Below are 18,554 nucleotides of genomic sequence, written 5' to 3' on the forward strand. Positions count from 1 at the left end.
GATGAAACATGCGCCCTCTCTGCTCATCAACTGTAGAGCTGCTGAAATTGTAGTTTTGTCAGGGGACGTAGAACCAGTATGCATATACTGTGCTGTGGCTGTTGCCTAACTGACACTATGGAAAGCAAATTCAAGCTCTGCAAATACGTTAGAGAAACAAGTTACTGTAGTTCTATTTGTTAGATTTGTTATCTCTAAAATAACCAGTGTAGGACTAACTCAAAGTTATTTCTCCTTTCCCCGTGATCCTGCATTTTAATCTGAGTGAGTTTAAGCCAGTGCTTATTCCAGCAGTTAAGACTTCAAGAAATCTTTTTGAAAGTCTGAAGAGTATGGTTACTCAATACTTTTACATGGTTTTAAAAGCAAGTTCAATTTTTCCTTGCAACTTTTCTTCTTGTAACTTGTACTTTTCTTTGTAACTTTTCTTCTCTCTAACTTACTGAGAGAGATGGAGAGAATTCTCACCCTTAGGTAAAAAGACAAAATGTTTTGGGTTTGGGTGAGTGAACTGAGAATAAAGCACACATGAAATTATGTAGGCCAGAAAAGCAGTCTCTGCAGAAAGTGTTTTTGAGGGTGAACCCTTTGATTTAGTTTGGTTTAGTAATAAAATTACTAAATTGGTTTAGTAATAAATTTTATAAAATTAATTTTATTACTAAACCAAAGTTTAGTTAAACGAAGCAATTGGTGGTGCCTCAGTTTTCTGTGGCATAAACTCACTTATCTCCTAGGCAGGAATCCTGAAGATTTCTACTCTGATATAGCATTATCTTTATCTTTTTCCCACCTTAAGAAGCAAAGAGATTGCCTGTTCATTGTACAGGTCAGTACGTAAGCAGGGAACGTAATAGCACATGCTTGAAGCATTGTTCTTGTCTGAGCTCGTCTGCATTGGAGAGGTGCGTGGGATACGATTGAGACAGCCTTTCTGAAGGCTTGGGTGTCCAAGGCCAACAGCTGCTGCATAAGAGGAGTCCAGGTCATGTGGTTTGGGTTGCAGTTGCCTGTCCTGGGGACAAATGATGTTGAAATAACATGTCATAAACAATTTTTTCTTGTTCATTTACTCTGATTCGGAACGCATAGCCGATCCTGATAAGAGTCATTCAGGAGTAAAGAGTTGAACTGCCAGAGAAAGCAGCTTACATGCGCATTTTAGATCAGGAATGTGCCAACAGTGTGCTACCAATAAGAAAACTGTTCTGAGGGGGACCTGCTCCTGTACTTCAGGAGAACGGGGATGCCAGAGGTCTGATGCAGCTTGTTTGCTGAAGTGCTAGAACGGCTGGATGGGATTGCTGAAATGGGAGTTAGGTGCTTAAACATGAATTATCTCTCTTTATAGATGTGTGTGTCTAAGTGCAAATAAACTGTAAGATGAATGAAGGAAATTGCTGTCTCCAAGGAATTCCATCCTCATATTAAAATTGCCAACCTGAAGAGGTGGCTTTCTGATACACTACTTAAGATATTCTTCCTTTTCTTCTCAATCTCATGCACTAGTTTGGGCTAGCTGAGCTTCTTTGGGTGTAGTGCTAGTGCTGGTCTCTGCTTCCCTGAAATTTCAGTGAAGGTACCTGTGTGAAAAGAATGGAAAGTTCTTTCCAGCTGATCCCCAAAGCAGCCCTAGCTCTTCATGTAAGACTCTATCATGTTTTAATGCAATTTTTCCCTAACTTTGAGTATATTGAAAAAGAAGGCTGCTGTAGGAATCCCTAATGAAATTTTGGTTTCCTTGTAGACACTTGTTCAGTTCTTTCTCTTGTAATACCCTAGGCTGAGGTCATGATTGTGGGGCTGACAGGGTTTGGGGTGGGTTTTTTGGTTTTGGGGTTTTCCCGCCGAGTTGAAAGTAGTTGCCTAAGCAGAGAACCATGCCATGTTTTCTAGTTCAAACACTGAGAAGGTTCTCTTGCTAAGAAACATACTTGGAGAAACAGCTCTATCAGCAATTCTCAAGTCTGTCACTGTTTGTGGTTTCCTCATGTGTAATGCCTGAATATAAATCTGGCAGAGGGAGAACCAGAGTTGAAAAATCAGAACTTTTTCTTTTTTCTTTTTTTTGAAAGCTTTTGTAAAAGTTCAAATATCTACTTCCAAACATTCAGTATTTATACAGCCTTTACTTTGGCAAAGGAACTGTTAAAATTATAATTTATTTTATTGGCCTTTCTGAGGTTCTTGCTTTCAGGAGGGCAGAGAATTGCTTTACAGTTAGGTGCCAAAAAGATCAAGGTTTTACATAGTGTCACTTTCATGAAGTGTTAACTGGCTAAGCAGAGCAATTCCCATTAAAGACTATGGTCCTGCCTTACCCAGGTATTGTGAAAAGAGCATTATTCAGTTCCTGCTGTTCTGTGGTCTAGATTAAACTTGGGCAGTGTGACTGGTGTTCCATTGAAATTAAGATCCCTCAGACAGTAATCTTTTAGTGGCCAAGTCTTGCACTACTCTCTGATTAGTATGTTTTTAGTTTTCAGTAGCACCACACCAGCTATCCAGTCTGAAAGAGTTTTACAGCTTACACAGTCAGTTTCAGAGAGCTTAATGTAGAATGCTGTGTTACCATAAAAGCTACAGTCTTTGAATATCAGAGAAGTTGGCCAGAGTTGCTGTGTAATCAATAGTATGTGTCTAATTAAATCCTAATTAAGACAAACCACTTTGTGATCTTCGTGTAAATTGGGAATTTCAGTTAGACTGCAGGGGAATCCAGTCTTTAACCACATCAATATTCACAACTTTAATTGAAAGAGAAAAAGTGAAACTCCTCCCCGCTCTTGTAAAAGAAACTGTCTATTTGTTGTCCTGAAAATAGGAAGTGGTGTAACCTAGTTATCCTCTGCTAGGAAGTTTGTCTTCAGAGCTGCATGGGACGAATGAGATGATAAACATCTATAGGAGTCCCATTTTTTTCCACTAATCAAGGTGCAGCTTTTCCATCTTGGGGCTCACAGGATAGAAGGAAGCTGGAGGAACTGACAGGATTGTAATTCTTTCTATAGAAAGGATCAGTAGTGGGAAAAAGAGTTTTGAGTGTTGATCCCCAGTAGTCTTACTATATTTAATGTTGTCCAAGTGCTTGTGACCAGAGAAGTGTTCTATAAAGCACACTTAAATAAACATCATTGAAAGCATGTTTTATGATCCTCTGCATTTCTGTGAGCTATTAAGATGTGGCACAATTGTAATGTCACACCAGGATATTATCTTGCAAATTGGGGGACTTGTTCTTAAGCCAAAAAGATTGAATCATCACCTTCCTTTTAACCTCTCATAAGTTAGTTGTGTTGGACTGATTTGAACTGGTGGCTGACTGGAAAGAGACTGTGTAATGATTCCCAAAGTTTCTCTTTCTTTAAAGCAGTTTTGCTTAATTAACAGCAAAACTGTTGTGCTTCGTTGCTCTCCATAGTCTTAACTATTTAAAAAAAAAAACAACACCCTGCATTGTTCTTCCTCCTTTGCTTCTTCACCATAATTTGTCACAGTTATGTTAATATGCTTTCTTATAGGCTTTTTACTTTGATACTTGAGGCTTTTCAATAGGAACTATGATAAAATGGAATTTCACTTATCTTAGAATCAGGGGGGTTTAGATGTGGGTTTTTTCCTTAAGAAAAATAATTGAGTTATATTGGTAGGTGAGAAACCAGCAGTTTGTCTAAGGATACAGGAATTACAGGATTTTTTTCTTCCCTGCCTCAGAGAATTTCATATGCAATATTGGATCATCAGGAATATAAATGCCAGTGTTCCTGTGACACTATTAGCTATTAGACTTGTTAACTTTTATTAGGAACAAAGTGTAGGTTTTAGGAAGTTGAACCAGGTGTTTGTACTTAATTTTTTTTAGTTTTAGGATTATCCAAGTTGCTTTTAATGTACTCTTCTTTGCCTGTGTAATGGCTATATTGCGGTTGCCTTCAGCTGCCTTTAAATGCTTTTTCTCCTAAGTCTGTCTCAGGATTCCTCTGAGCTTGGTTTCTTATGTTGGATTTTTTGATTGTTAGGGGGTTTTGGTTTGGGTTTTTGGGGTGGGGTTGCTTTTTTTGTCACTTTCCCTAGTTCTGTTTTTTTCCATTCATATTTTTTCCTATTCTTTTCTGTATTTCTTATTTTTATCCCCAAAGCTTCCATTGATCATCTGGCAAAGTTTAGGATGCTTGTTAGTTGTTCTTTCTCCAGTTCAACAGCTCAGTGCATCTGCCGCCTTGTACTGCAGCTTTAGAGAGAATACTTGCTGTCCAAAACAGCAAGTAGAATGCCTTTTTTTGCTTCTCTGGTCGAGAGACTTACACAGGTATTCTGAGAACAAGACAGGAGGGTTTTTAAATTTACCTTGTGGGGTTTCTCCTGTCTTTGCCAAGCAAACTGATAGTGTTGCAGAAACGCAATTTGTATTGGGGCATAACACTGCAAGAGATCCAATTAACCTGGTTGTACATTTGTACCATGCATGTGCGTAGTAGGATGTTATGGAAGTGGTGGAAGGTGGGGCACAGTCTAGTTCATGGAATCACGCAAGTTCTAAGTGCAAGGAGCACTAGGAAAATGCAACAATATCTGCCATTTAGTTAAAACATGAATTTAGGCAGCAGTGGCTCTGTGTTGTTTACAGGCTGTTCTTACAATAGGATTTGTTTTAGAAGGCTCCAGAAGGATGTTCTGAAGATCACAAGAAAGTGAGCTTAACAAACCACTAACTTTAAGAATATATACATGTGTGTGTGTATTTAAAAGCAACCCTTATCTTCCCAGCAGACTTCTGAAACTAAGCTATTGCAGGCCTCTTTCCTCTGAGATTAAGCTTGCTGTAGATTCTTAAAGAGAAAATGAATCCTAATGAACAAAGTCTAATGCCTCCTTTAAATTATTTTAACAGAGCTATCTGAAATTGAACCCAACGTCTTTCTTCGGCCTTTCCTGGAAGTAATCCGTTCTGAAGACACTACAGGCCCCATAACTGGATTGGCCCTCACCTCTGTGAATAAGTTCCTCTCATATGCACTAATAGGTATGTTATGTGGGACTTACCAAAATTCCACTAAATGCATCTCCTTGAGATGTGTCTTTGGTCAGAATACGTGCTTGCAGTCTTAATCAGGAGATTGGGGAAATAAGAGAATTGTCATTAATGTTGAGGAAATAGACATCTGCAGTTTCTTAGCATCATAACTGCTGGTCTTTCATAGCACTACAACGATGGCTAGAAGTAGAGCTAAAGCTTCTAGCATTCCCTGACTGCTGCATGTGCTTATGGCCGTTGCTGGACTGTGGTAATTGGCAGCTGCTGTTTAATGCAGTCTGAGCAAAAGGGCCAGGGAGGGGAGAGTACCAGTTTGGATTACAGTGGAATTTATTTTCGTTTGTGGACTAATATTTCTGCTCCAGGGTGAGGATGGTTTTCTGCCCAGTCTGTCTGTCCAGTGGTGTGCCAGTACTCTTCACTTGTCACAGTTATCATGGCAGAGACAGTTTTGCCACTCCCAGACTTTGAAATGTGTGTGTTCTCCTTTATATTTGTGAAAGACTAACAATGTGCATGTGGTCAGTTCCCATGGCTCAGCTGGCTTATAGTAACTCATTAGCTGGCTTTCTGTCTGCCTTCAATGCTGCTGTTAGTGGTGCTTGATTTTTCTGTGTAAATTCTGTTAGTACTTTCTGATTATACATGTAAGAATTACAAAACTTGTCGCCTATGTTTGTTTATACATAGCTTCACTTGGAGAAAATGATTTTACCTGTCTTTCCCCAAGTTCAAATTTCTCAGTTCTTTTCCTCCTTTACATTGTAAGGGAACACTATTGAGGTTTTGGCACTGTTGTTTTAAATATTTTATTCTTTGGCATTAGCGTGAGGGAGGTTAGAAAGTGCTTGATGTAGATGCAGACCACTTTTGAAAGAAAGACCCAAAGTTAAAATGAGCAAAAATGGGGACTTGCAGGACAGGAAGGGAAAAAAAAATAATTATAAGTTTGATGGAAATTTAGTGTATCAAGACATCAGTTTGTGGTCGGTATTTGGTGTAATTAATTGGCAAAAAATAACTAAAATTATGCAGGATTGATGTCACTTCATAGGACAAAAAAGAAATCTTAATATGCCTGTGAAACATGTCCCTATAAAGGAGTAAGCAAGGATGCAAAATATGTTAGTTTCAACATAGAGCAGGGGGATGGACTCTTGGGCTTTTTTGGTCTGAGTGGGATCAGAACATCAGGCTGGTATCACATGTCCAGGCAAATGTCTGCACAGGCAGCTGACTACAAATTCTTGATTTGAGGCAGAAACAGTAAAAACGTGGTTAAGAATGCGTAGTCTTTCTCTAGTTAATTGTTATTTAGAGTATTAATCAGGTTACTCCACCAAGGGTGCATCCCTGTAACTGTTGCTGATCATGTGTTGATGGTAGACAGTAGAAAAGACCCTCTGCCTGGATTATGTTGTGGAGCAGAACCTGTAATCTAAGACCTCTGTTGCTGCTTCAGGTGACATTCACAGCAGCCATGTTCTTTGTGCTGTTCTAGATACACTGAGGCTGGGATTAATGGTGCTGACTGAACATCTGGCTAGGCTTGTGTTGTTAAATTAAAGTTTTTGGGTTGTATATTTCTCTTTGTAATATAAGATTAAGCTTGCCCAAAGATAGGAAAAGCTTAAAACTGTCCTTAAGATATAAATCTGTTTCAAACTGTATGGAGCAAGGAAGGATGGACTCCAGCATAACCACAGCAGGCAAATTTCAGTGTAGCTGATATTTGTGGTGCGTTGGGGCTGACAGGTGAAACCAGCACTCTTTTTCAACAGCATCATTAGCTGTGTCTGTTCTGTGACTGGAGGGCTTTTGCTGTACACACTGGGTCGAAAAACTTCACGCTGGCAATGAAAGGACCAAACTCCTCTGATAATTTTGTTTCTTTAGAACAGCTTTCTTTTCCTGTTTCTGAAGTGTTCATTGGTAATCCTTGTGTTATCTCACTGTTATTCTGTCACATGTCGGCAGGTGGTTATCTCTCAGCTTTTCAGGCTAGTATTGGGGAGGGCTTTATTTTAAAACCAATTAAAAAAAATAGTTCTTTAATAGCCTTTGAGATTTCTAATCTTAATTAGTCTGAATTGTAAAGGTCTGTTCTGAGATTATTGGGTGCAGTTCACCAGCAGCAGTGTGCAATCACAGCTCATTTTTATAAATATGCTTGATATCACCGTGCATATGTTTTAGTAGGAATAGCCTTACAGAAATTATCCTCTGCCTTGAAATAATTACTACTCTTCCAAGTGTTATAGTTGATAAATTACAAAGTGATTTATAGAGTAAACTGTATAGAGTATAATCAGTAAACTCCTACTGATTTTTATCTCTCAGATTAATTACATCCTTACTCAGCAGCTTTGCAGGAGCTAGCTAGCTAGCTGTCAGCCTTTTTGATGAGCTCAAACCTTAGCTATAGGAAGACTAGTGGCTGAAATGAAAAGGTATGTGCTTTTTTTACTATAACAGTGTGTCCATAGCAGCTTCTGGCTCCATTTCTACAGTTAATTTTCGCTGGTGTTCCTGAAAACTGCATATCCATAAATGAGTAGCTGTTGCTCTGCTGCCAGCAAGAGGACATGCTGTTTGGAGAGTTTAAAGCATGTTCTCCCCTGTAGTTTCTCTGTCTCCTTGGTGATTTATTTTAGCTCCACTAAAGGTGTGGAGCAGGCTTTCATGGATTTCCCTGGTGGTTGAGAGCATGGATTTTCTGCTTTCTGCTTGTTCGTTGGTCACCTGTTGTGAGAGTACACCCCGTATGAAGTGTGTGCACCTAGATGAAGTCTCCAGGTCTTTGTGTTGTAGGTAGCAATTTTCAAACTAATGTTTTCCTTCACACAAACTTATTTTTGTTAGTGATTCTTGAGCAGGCATTGACATGTCTTTCCGTACTGTTTTCTCACAGGGGAACAAAGAAGCGGGTTGATCTTTTCTTTATCTTTTTCTGCAAAGTAGGAGTATCTGTGCTTTTAATTGAACTCAAGAGGTTTATAAATTGACCTGAATTTGCAGAGCTGTTCCAGGGAACCAGAACTGAAGTAGTCAGGCGTGTTATGTGTTGGGAGAGAGGTGTGTTTATTAGTATTGAAGGTAAGGGCTAGAACAGCAAAGCTGTAGTCATAGATCTGTTAAAGAAGCATACACACAACTTGCTTGCATTTCCCTTTCACACAGACTGTTTATCCATAACTATGACTAAATGTATCTCTAAGCCTAGAGCAACTCATATCTACTGGAAGAGGTGGCAGTGCTCTACCTTTTCAGCAGCAAGTGGCTTTTTCCTCTTAGGTGCTTTCCATTGTAGTTGTTGAATTTGGTGAACAGTAATGTTAACCTAGGTGCTGGCATTGTAACACAGCTGGTCTTTGCCTTGTTTAATAGAGGCAATTTAGAATGATCCTCTATCACCATTAGTGGTTTAACCTGTAATTTCCATTTGTGAGTAAGAGTGCACCAACATATGGCTGAATGTATTGCCTCTGGTAGGAGAGTGGTAGTTTCTAACTGGATTATAAACCATTGTCAAAGGTACAAAGAGAGCTGCCCTTGACAGTCAAGCCTTTTCTCTAATGCTTACCAGTATCAGAGTTTGGTATTCCATTAAGTGCTGCTGCTTCAGTAGCAGCAAGCATGACCAATGGTCTTAGAACAGACTTCTTGATAGCTCTTTGAGGGGTTTGACTAGCAAACCAGTGGAACTGAACTAAAGCTGAGATTTTTCAGTGTGTGTGAGAGAGAGCCATACCAAAATTAGGCAAGCTCTGCTCTTAATAGGAATGTGTAAGAGATAGCAAGGGCAAAGTGCTGTTTCTATTCTGAAGTACAGTGATGCCATTTCACTTTTGTGCAACTGTGAGAAGTTTCCTATCCTGCAGCCCCTCAGAATCCCCCCAGCATGGTGGTGGCTGCTCACTTTGGACCACAATAAAGACAGCTTTCTTTAATGCTTGGGTCTTAGACCCTCCTAAGTGTGAACACAACTGAAGTGAAAGAGGGAATCTGCAAAGCTCCTCTGCAAAGTATACAAGGTCTTGCTTGGTTCCTCTGTCAGCTTCATTCTCACTGGAGTTCAAGAGGCCCTATTGTTAATTAATAAGGTATTAACTGGTGTTTAGGTTGTTTCCTTTCATTCCTAATGACTGTTTAGGTAGGAAGGTAACAAAATTCTTGCCCAGTGCTATATTGTTTAAGTGAGAATGAAATCAAAGCCGGAGACAGCTCTTCTGAAGCCACTGTAATGTGGCACAAGATATGGTTACTAGCAACAATCTAGTCCTAAACATTCTCTCAACTGCACCATTGTTTGTAGCTACAAAAGACTGAAATGGGGAGAAGGAGCCTTGCTGAATGATTGAAGCAAGAGGCCTGCAACTCCGATATCTAAACTGTGATTGTGTGTGTCTGCTGTTTTCTCTGGGGAAAGCTACTAGTCCATTCCTTCCCCAACTCCTATTGCTTAGGAGGACCGTAGAACAAGAGACAATTTTTTCCACTCAATCTAGTGGAACCTGTTTGGCATTTTCTCCTCATGGGAGTAAATTTGAGGTTCCCTATGTTTAAGAGGTGTTTTTCTCTTCATTCCCAAGAAGGAACAGAATGCATTTAACAGCTGATTGCGCTGTGTTGTGTGGAACAGGGCACAGTCTTAAAAATTAACATCTAAAAAAATACAGAGTTGGTGGTAACTGAATTTGAATTATTTTCTTGTTAAGTTACATCATTTTGCAAATGTAAATAGGCTCTAAAGTCTTTCTGAAAACTCAAGTTTTAAAAACTTTGTGCTACTGGGAGGTGAATTTTGCTTGTCACACAAATTAAGGAAGCAGATGTCAATAAAGTATCTCTGTGTAGATGTCTCCCCGCAGAGGTGATAGACTGTATGTGGCCTTTCCCTGTCATGTATTTTTATTCTGTTGCTCAGATCCCAGCCATGAGGGCACAGCAGAGGGGATGGAGAACATGGCAGATGCTGTCACTCATGCCCGATTTGTGGGCACAGATCATGCGAGCGATGAGGTTGTGTTGATGAAAATCCTACAGGTAAGTGGAGAGAACTGGTAATTACTATAATGGTTGCTGCCTGTTGTGGAACATATCCTGTTACATGGAGATGAAGAGGAGAGAGAAATGTTTTGACTCTGTGGAGCTTAGTGACAGACTTTATTTTTAAACAGAGAGCTCATATACCTGTGGTAAAAGCTTTTCCAAATGAAAATAATTAAAAGCTTAAATAAAGTGATTTTTAAATTAAGGAGCTTGATAATGTGGTAGCATTGATAATCCTACCTTGTGCATGGTCTGTGTTAGTGAGGGTAAATCAAACATGGATCTCCAACTTATTTTTGAGAAAGATGTTTTGTAGAGACAAACCTACGAACTATGCACCTCTTCAGACTGTGTACTTTTGAGCAGATAGCTAGTTACTGAATTTAAGTATTAGGTAGCAGGCAGCATTATCAGACCTCTTTTAGAAGTGGGTTGAGAGATCATTCTTGTCTCCTAATTTGTTTCTTGAGCAGAGCATTCAGTTTGAAATAACTTCTATAAAGCCCTTAGGTTGTCTGCTCATGGCAGTCTGTCTTGAGGTAGCTAACCTCCTCTTGGAAATGCATGCAAGTATGGGACATCTGTGTGCTGTTTATTGCAGGTTTTGAGGACATTGTTACTCACTCCAGTGGGAGCCCACCTCACCAATGAATCTGTGTGTGAGATCATGCAGTCCTGTTTCCGCATATGCTTTGAAATGAGACTCAGTGGTAGGTTTGTTCATACTTCTGCAGTTAAGAAATGGTCGGGTTTCCTCAGCATGAACTAGTTCTGTTGTAGAGCGTGCAGCCATGGAAAGCTGCTGAGCTTCGTGTTACTGTGTCTTTCTACAACTTGCTGGAAAATTTGTTCCCGATACAACTTCGGGCTGCTTTTTCCCCAGCTTTGTGGCGCCACCTTGTGATGATCGGCCCATTTGCAGTAGTGCGGTGTTGGAGCTGGTTTTAATAAATTTGCCGTAATCTCTGTAAACAAGGCTCGGAGGGGAGTCTGCTTGGAGAAGCCTCTTGATAATATCACACTGAGTAATGACACCTGTGTTATTTGTTTTTGTCTTCGCAGAGTTATTGAGAAAATCTGCAGAGCACACTCTGGTCGACATGGTGCAGCTGCTCTTCACAAGGTAAACCTGCTTGTGTTTGCTTCAGCATTGCCGAGATGGCCCTCTAAGGACAGAAAGATTCCAGACTTCCACTTAAGGGCCCTCAGAAAAATCATCCAAAATGGTCATTATTTAGAGGTGGAAGGGGATGAAGGATTTGGCACTTTTCTCTTGTGCTGATCCTGTTAGACTGCAGGGAGACAGAGGTAGGGAAGGTTGCCTGTTTTAAGGTGTCCTTTGAGGAGAGATGGACAGCTAAGTAATGAAGAGCTTTAGGATAGGGAACCAGTTTGAGGACAGAGAATGCAAACTTCACTCAAAAAAAAAAAAAGGAAAAAAGAAATGCTCCAAAAAAACATAGCTCTCTTCAGGAGAGAGAATAGAAATGATGTTGAATAGCCACATGTTGATTTCAAGCTGAGAACTTTGGCCTCACATATCAAAGAGAATTTTAAATTCTTGAGATCGTGTGTCGTGGACAAATGTTCTGTCTTTGTCAGCGCCCTTCAGGTAATTAATTAAGATTACTCCTTTTAAGCTCAAGTAAGTTATTTAACTTCAAAACTGTTTCTCCCAATAGTGAAGTAATGATAGACTTTCTCTGGGTATTGTGAAAATGGAATGTACAGATATATAAATACTTTCAGTAGGGAAGGATTGCAGTAAAACTGACAGCTTGTAAAACACAGCTCATTATTATTTTTTTTCCCATTGTCACACTCAGTTCCAGTTGGGATCGCACTTGTTTTGTTTTCCTCTGTGCACCCTGTGTCGTGCAGTGGACTGGACAAATGTGGGGCAGTCAGAATCAATCTCTTCAGAGAAGAGAGACTGCATTGCTTTTTCTCCAAATGAATATGTGAATTCTATTTAGTGCATATTCATTACTTATTGTATATCCTTTCCTCTGTCCTTCTTGATAATGCTTGGAGACATCACTGCCATCTGTGCCTGTGGACACTGGCCTTAGAGAAGCAAATCAATGACAGCACCTGCAGGGGTGATTTGGCCATCTTGCTTTCCACAATAAGAAACAGCCATAGCTGTGCATTCATTCCTTCAGCAAGCAAAGATAGAATTGTAGTAAAGGAACAGAAGGGAGAGCAGGGTGTGTAGAGTTGTAGAGCTTTACACATTTGTCTCGCCTGGTAGCCCAGGTGAGAGCAGTCTACCTCCTTTAACTCTGAGACAGTGACTGCTTAGCTCAAAGCATTCAGCTTTAGATCCACTGTGCACCATAATTGTGTTTATATGATGCAAAATAGAGGGGTAGCTACTGGGGTTTCTACAAAGTTAAAGAAGAGGGTTGCCATGACTAGTAATAACATGTACATCCAAGAGTCCTGGTGTGGATAACGCTGGTTCAGCAGCTGTTTTTAGCAGCATAAGGAGACCTGTTTTGAACCAGTCTAATTAGTCCACTGCTGAAAACAAACACTGAAGGAAAAGAAACTACTTGTATCACCATTAACAATGAGAATCTGAAAATCAATGTAGCAAAACACCTGTTGCCAGTAAATCATGCAAAGCACCTCACTTTTTTTTTTTTTTGCCATCAGCAGATTTTGGCAGGAAAAGAAGCTAAGAGCATCTCTTTTTGTGGATAAAACCTAATTTTGGTCTTCTAATATCAACAGCATGACTAGAAAGAGCAGTCTATTTTTTTCCCTTGTTAATGCAAGAAAACTTATGTATTTTAACTTGTTCTTTGTCTTTCAGGTTGCCTCAGTTTAAAGAAGAGCCTAAAAGCTACATGGGAACGAACATGAAGAAGGTAAGATTAAGCATCGTGTTGGCTTCTCTTGTCTCAGGCTTGCATTCATCTCTGTATTGTTTGTTTTCACACTTGTGTTTCTTCATTCCTGCAAATCCCTAGTATACTGAAAGAGCACGTTTAACTGCATAAATGGACATAGCTTCATTAATTCTGTGGGATTAAGCCCACATTGTCCAGTAGTGAATCTTATTAATGATACTGCTGCCTAAGTGAGCCAGTCTGGATTCTGGGAACAGCCATCAGCTGCTGTGGGCTAGAAAACCCCAGAAAGTTATGGGACCTGATGGTGATGTCGTCTGATTATTTGCTGCCTTCTGCTCTCTCTGCAACTTCCTTCTCATCTTTCTTCATTCACTGCAGGTTTAATGCTGAGCTCTTGGGATATATTTATCCAGTCTTCCCTATGCAGAAATGAACATTTTTGAGGCTGGTGAAACAACATGAAAACATTATGAAGTCGGGCTATTGCAGAAAAAGCTTTTGTGGCTTCCAGAAGGGGTAGCTACAGAATGTAGCAAAAGCCTTAGCTTACATGAGCAATGCCGTCACTATTAGGAGCCAAATAAAAGTATTCTGTTCTTTTTCTCCCTTTCCCTAAATGCACAATTTTCTGAGGGTGGAAGTTCTGTGTTTCAACACCACCATTTCCCTCTCTACAGTGAGTTTTTCAGCAGCTGGATTCAGTAGGGAAAATATCATAAATGTAACCTTACATGATGGTTAATGTAACGGTTTCTTAGGTGGAGGGAGGTCCACTTGAGGAACTCCATATATACTTCTATACGTATGTTTCTTATACTCCATATAAAGAATGTCAGTGAGATACAGGTTTTTGGTGCTGAGAGCAACATGATGGAAAGAAAAGTGCTAGAGAAGAAATAACCACCGTTGAACTTGTGCTGAATGTACTTTTTATATATGTTATAATTTCCACTCTGTTTTTATTTTTAATGAGTTAAGTGGCAATATTGGGTAAATGAACATTTCAGAGCCAGTATAGCATTGTTTTGAGGACTGAATGCTTACTTGTAGGAATCTGAAACTAGCCTGGGGCTTTACTGCTTGTGTAGTAACCTAATGACTGCTTGTTTCCCTTGCTGTGGGAGAAAAGTGGCAAGATTTGTGATGATGGTAGGTTGACCTAAGGAAAGCTAAAAGAGATCAGTCTGATGTACTGCAGGTATCAGAATTTGTCGTGGTCTGTGTACAGAAGGTGTAAAGTGAAGGTGAATTTGAACTTAGAAAGGCTACCCTTATCAAGTGATGGCTGCTCCCAGCTCGGTTAAGTGATGCTGTGTCCTGTGTCTGGTCTGTGCAGTTACCTTGTATTGTCTCTTTGTTGTGCATGCCAGGAGTCTGCCCTGCAGCCTTGCACTCTGCCAGGTTTTGTTTTCTTTTCTCTTTGGGTTTATTTTGCTTTGTTGAAACCATACATTTGCCTATCTTTCACAGATGTCTTCATGTCTCCTCAACAAACTGAAGCTAAGTAGTGGGGAACAGCCCAAAGCCCTGAACCAATTAGAGAGGGTATTGCTCTTTAAGAACCTGAAGGTCTCTCTCTCCCTTCTCCCTTGTTACCTTACTCTCCTCTTTCTTCTCTTGTAAACACCACCAAGAGATAGTTATGTTATATGCAGCAGATCTCCCTCCACTCATTTGACATAGCATGGCTTTGGGGGCCAATGCATGTAGCGGCTGCTTTGCAGTGTTGTGGCTGCAGCTGGGGCAGGCTTGTGAGGGAGAGACCCTTCTTTTACTGCAGCATTCAATGTCTTGGTGAGTGCCACCTAAGACACCAGCACAGCATCCTCTGAAGTAGGGAGTAAAAGGGCGTGGGCAAGATTTGACTCCTCTGTGACACTGAAAAACTGAAGAAAAGAAATATTAAAAATTCAGGTTGCTCTCTGAAGGCTCAAATGTTGTGTGTTCTGGCTTGTTTGTAGATGTAGCAGCATATCTGAGGAGTCTCTTGACTTTGAGCTTTGTTACTTGCTACAGGGCCACAAAGTTCAGTGCTCTCTATAAAGGTTTTTGGAAGGAGGCTGCTGTACCTTTTCAACGTCTTGACCATGTTTCTGCTGAAATTAAACATGGCTCCCAGTACAGTATTTGCTAATGGAGGATGAGTGGGGCCAAACCGCATTATAAAATGTGTTAATCCCTGCTAGTTGCTCTAGAAAATACTTCCAAAGAAATACTGTAGGTATGCAGATTGTTGGTTTTGGACCAGTCATAGAAACCCTGAGAAACTAGCTTAGATGGAACCCTTCTCAGTTTTCCATGCTGATTCACAAACTTAATGTAGATATAGTTCTTGTCTATCATTAATTCTATATGGTCCAAAAGGAGCTGAACAGGACATTTAGGGAAGTGTTTGCCATTCTTTTGTCCTGTGTCTGTGGTCAGGATAGTTAGGGAAAGCAGTGGCTGGAGACTTGTAGATTTAAGCAAGATTGTACAGAAGGAAAGGCTAAGACATGTTTCTCTTTGCAGCAGAAATTGTTGTAGCTAAATATTGGATCCCAGTGAGAATTGGGATGAACCTAAATCTGAGTTTTCACAGATTTTGGGGGTGGATTATGTTCATAGTTGCCAGAGATACATAAATAACTTTCATGACATAAACTTCATCAGCTGTTGCAATACAGGCAGGTAGGTGAGATGACTGGAATGCGTTGGTGTCTCCAGGACTTGGGTTGTGGTCTGCGTTCTCTCTGCATGCTTTTGTGTCTTGAACGCTACTTGGTGTGCTGATCAGTTCCATTCTGCATCTAGAATGAGCTTGTGTTAAGTATAATCACTTTACTTACTAATCATTGGCCCCTGCCCTTTTCTCTTGAGGCTTACAGTATATTATGGAAAAACAAACGAGTCCAGGTAAGGTGGCTTATAGAAAAATGAGATTTCACAGACCCTTTAAAAAGAATTATGTAGTATTACATTTTTCTTCACCTTCCTAGATCTTAACTGGAGTTTTATTGTTAAAACCTTACTATCAAAGGAAGCATTTGGAGTCTTGTACGCTTCTTCCTTCTGCAATTTTGTGTACATGTTTCTTTTTGCAAAGGTAACTCAGATAAATGTAATAGAATCTGCACTGAGTTCCGAGATGAATGAACAGCAGCTCTGAGCTCCTTCTCTACTCTGGTTTCTAAAGAATGTTTTTTAAATACTAATTTCAGGTAGGTTTACTGTGGAAGTACAAGCTTAATCTAATCTGAAGGATGCTGGCAACTAGAAAACTAATGCAACTATAATGTCACTGAGCATTGGAGAAGGAAGGAAAATTTGAGATTACGACTAAAATTCAGTAAATTTTAGTGATCTAGTACATGTCATTTACCTGCAGGATTTAGTCGAAAGCAACCGTAGGTTTAAAATCTCAGCCTGTTAACATGCAACCAAGCTTTCTAGTGAAATCAGGAAATTACTTGGTATTGAAGGTAAACCCAAGCATTATAAATAGATCCTTTAGTCAAAGGTGAACTGTACAAGGTGGGGGGCATGTTACATTTTTTTATACTAACATAAGAAGCAAGTGTTACCTTTTAATTCAATACAAAATACAGAATTAAAGATGTTACTTTGTTGTCCTTTGATACTCATATTGTTTTAGAATTCCCAAACTCAGGGTTTGTTTGTTATAACAACATACAGCCCCTTGGCACTGGTGAGACATTTCTATTCAGCATTTCTGTTTGCTTTTGCAGTTTTTTTTAAGCTATGCCATTGTCATTGTAGTTTTCTCCCTCTTATCTATAGGAGATAGCAAAAGAAAAAAAGGAGGGAGGGGAAATGATATGGAGGTAGTGCTGGGTAATCCTAGCAGGTAATTCTAATAAAAGGATACATCTTTGTATGGCACGTGTTATACTGGATGGTAAGAGATGGAAAAGACCTACTGGGTAATTTCCCCTGTCTGTTAAATTGTCAACACCCCGCATACACCTCACCCCCAAAGTATAAAGAATGGTTTATACTTTGATTAGGTATTTGGGATTCTTTAAAAATCAACTGAGTCTTTTTGCTTGCCTGACTAAATGGTTTCCCATCCATGTGAAGCTGTTGTGACTCAGTCTCTGAAATAGGGCACTGGTTCATCAAATTGATGACAGATGGGCATGCGTCTTATGACCCTCAAGAGGAGGAATCTTGGAGTTAATACAAAGTACGGACAATCACTAAAAATTGATACTGTGTCTGAAGAGAAGTCCTTTTTCGAAAGGGCTAGTGTTCAACTGAGGTTGTATTCGGTATCTGCAAGGGGAGATCAGATGTAATACTTAAATTGTCAGCTTGAACCTTCTGATAGCCTGACTGAGGGGCAAAAGAAGTGGGACTGATGTGGTTTATTCATAATAATATCTTGGTTCCATTTTGCTGATTCAATTCTGTGTCTCCCTCCACCCCCTAATTTTTATTAGCAAGTAACTTTTTTACATAGCAAATCATGGTAACAGAATACAGTACCTAGAGGCAAACTCTATTATTTTGAAATTAAGCGAAACAGACTTTATTGGATTTAACAGATAATGCTTCAAGGTTTCCTTTTCTACTTGAGTAGTTTGATAAATGAACTATAAGTCTTCAGATTTGATTTTATAAGTTGATGGAAAGGGAGAAAAAAATAAATAGGGCTATTTCTGGAACAGTTGGTAGGTAAAACTGTATGGTCTAATTAGGAGCTTAAGCCTTTGATGAGTAAAACTGTTGGTAATATTTAAGGCTTGAGGGGTTTTTAAATTGAAAAGGAAACTACTAATAGAGGTGAAGCAATTTTATTTTTAGCTACATGCTTGTCACATAAGTGTTTTTCAGAAGCTGTGATTTAGAAGGGGATTCTTGCTTCAAAATTTGGAAGAAGTAACAAGGAGCAAAGTAATTATGCATCTGCTAATTAACAAGCTCATGGAAACTGTAGTGTAGCTAAAACTTGGGGATTAGTCATCAAACGTAGAATTTGTGGTACAAAGAAAAGTTACACAAATGATTTACTGCACTGGGACAACATTTTCACGAGCTTTGTTTAAATGAGAAAAATGACAGGCCATGTACAGCAAGTTAAAATTCTAGCTGGAAAAGGGAAAGAGATGGAAAAACAAGTAGCAGAACCTACCTAGAAGGTTTATTGCGTGTAAGAAGAGTAGCAGCTGGCAGGAGGCAAGTTGCAGAAAAAGGAAGAAGCTAAAGAATATAGCTGTCTTCCAGATAACTTAAATCTGATGCTAGGGTTATAAGAAATAAGCGTATTATGCCTAAAATAGAACTTAACTATGATAAATCTACAAAGAAGAATATCAAGTGGGAACCTGGTACTGAAACTTGCTGAAAGGTTTCCACTGCATGTAATGTACCTGTTCATTTCAAATGTTCACTTCAAATTGAAGAGGTCTGACAGCATTAGAAAAACTGACTGCAGCTAACAAATCCAAGAGTAAGTGCAGTCCTGCACTTAGAGGAACTCTACTTTATAAGGAAGCTGTTTTCAGGCCTGCCATTGCTATTGTCCATGTGGCTAAATGTCATACCAGTTTTAGGAAGTTCTGGAGCATCTGCGCATGACTGAAGTAAAAGCACACTCCAGCAAG

The 18,554-nt window shown here is 39.6% G+C and overlaps 1 protein-coding gene across 7 annotated transcripts in view; it reads left to right on the forward strand.

The window, feature by feature from the left end:
• The window catches only part of GBF1 (golgi brefeldin A resistant guanine nucleotide exchange factor 1), a 106,776-nt gene that overhangs the window by 56,862 nt on the left and 31,360 nt on the right, over window positions 1-18,554 (forward strand). For 5 of the 7 annotated variants that reach the window (XM_062606751.1, XM_062606753.1, XM_062606752.1 and 2 more), the window contains exons 4-9: window positions 4,892-5,023; window positions 9,963-10,081; window positions 10,689-10,797; window positions 11,150-11,210; window positions 12,909-12,963; window positions 15,808-15,843. In XM_062606751.1, the coding sequence (XP_062462735.1) occupies window positions 4,892-5,023; window positions 9,963-10,081; window positions 10,689-10,797; window positions 11,150-11,210; window positions 12,909-12,963; window positions 15,808-15,843 (512 nt within the window). The remainder of the gene's footprint in view (window positions 1-4,891; window positions 5,024-9,962; window positions 10,082-10,688; window positions 10,798-11,149; window positions 11,211-12,908; window positions 12,964-15,807; window positions 15,844-18,554) is intronic. The other 2 variants (XM_062606757.1, XM_062606758.1) reach the window with 1 other exon arrangement.

This window comes from Pezoporus occidentalis, unplaced genomic scaffold, assembly GCF_034315485.1.
Source record: "Pezoporus occidentalis ecotype Australia unplaced genomic scaffold, CSIRO_AGI_Poc_V1 ctg98, whole genome shotgun sequence".
Taxonomy (NCBI): Eukaryota; Metazoa; Chordata; class Aves; order Psittaciformes; family Psittacidae; genus Pezoporus; species Pezoporus occidentalis.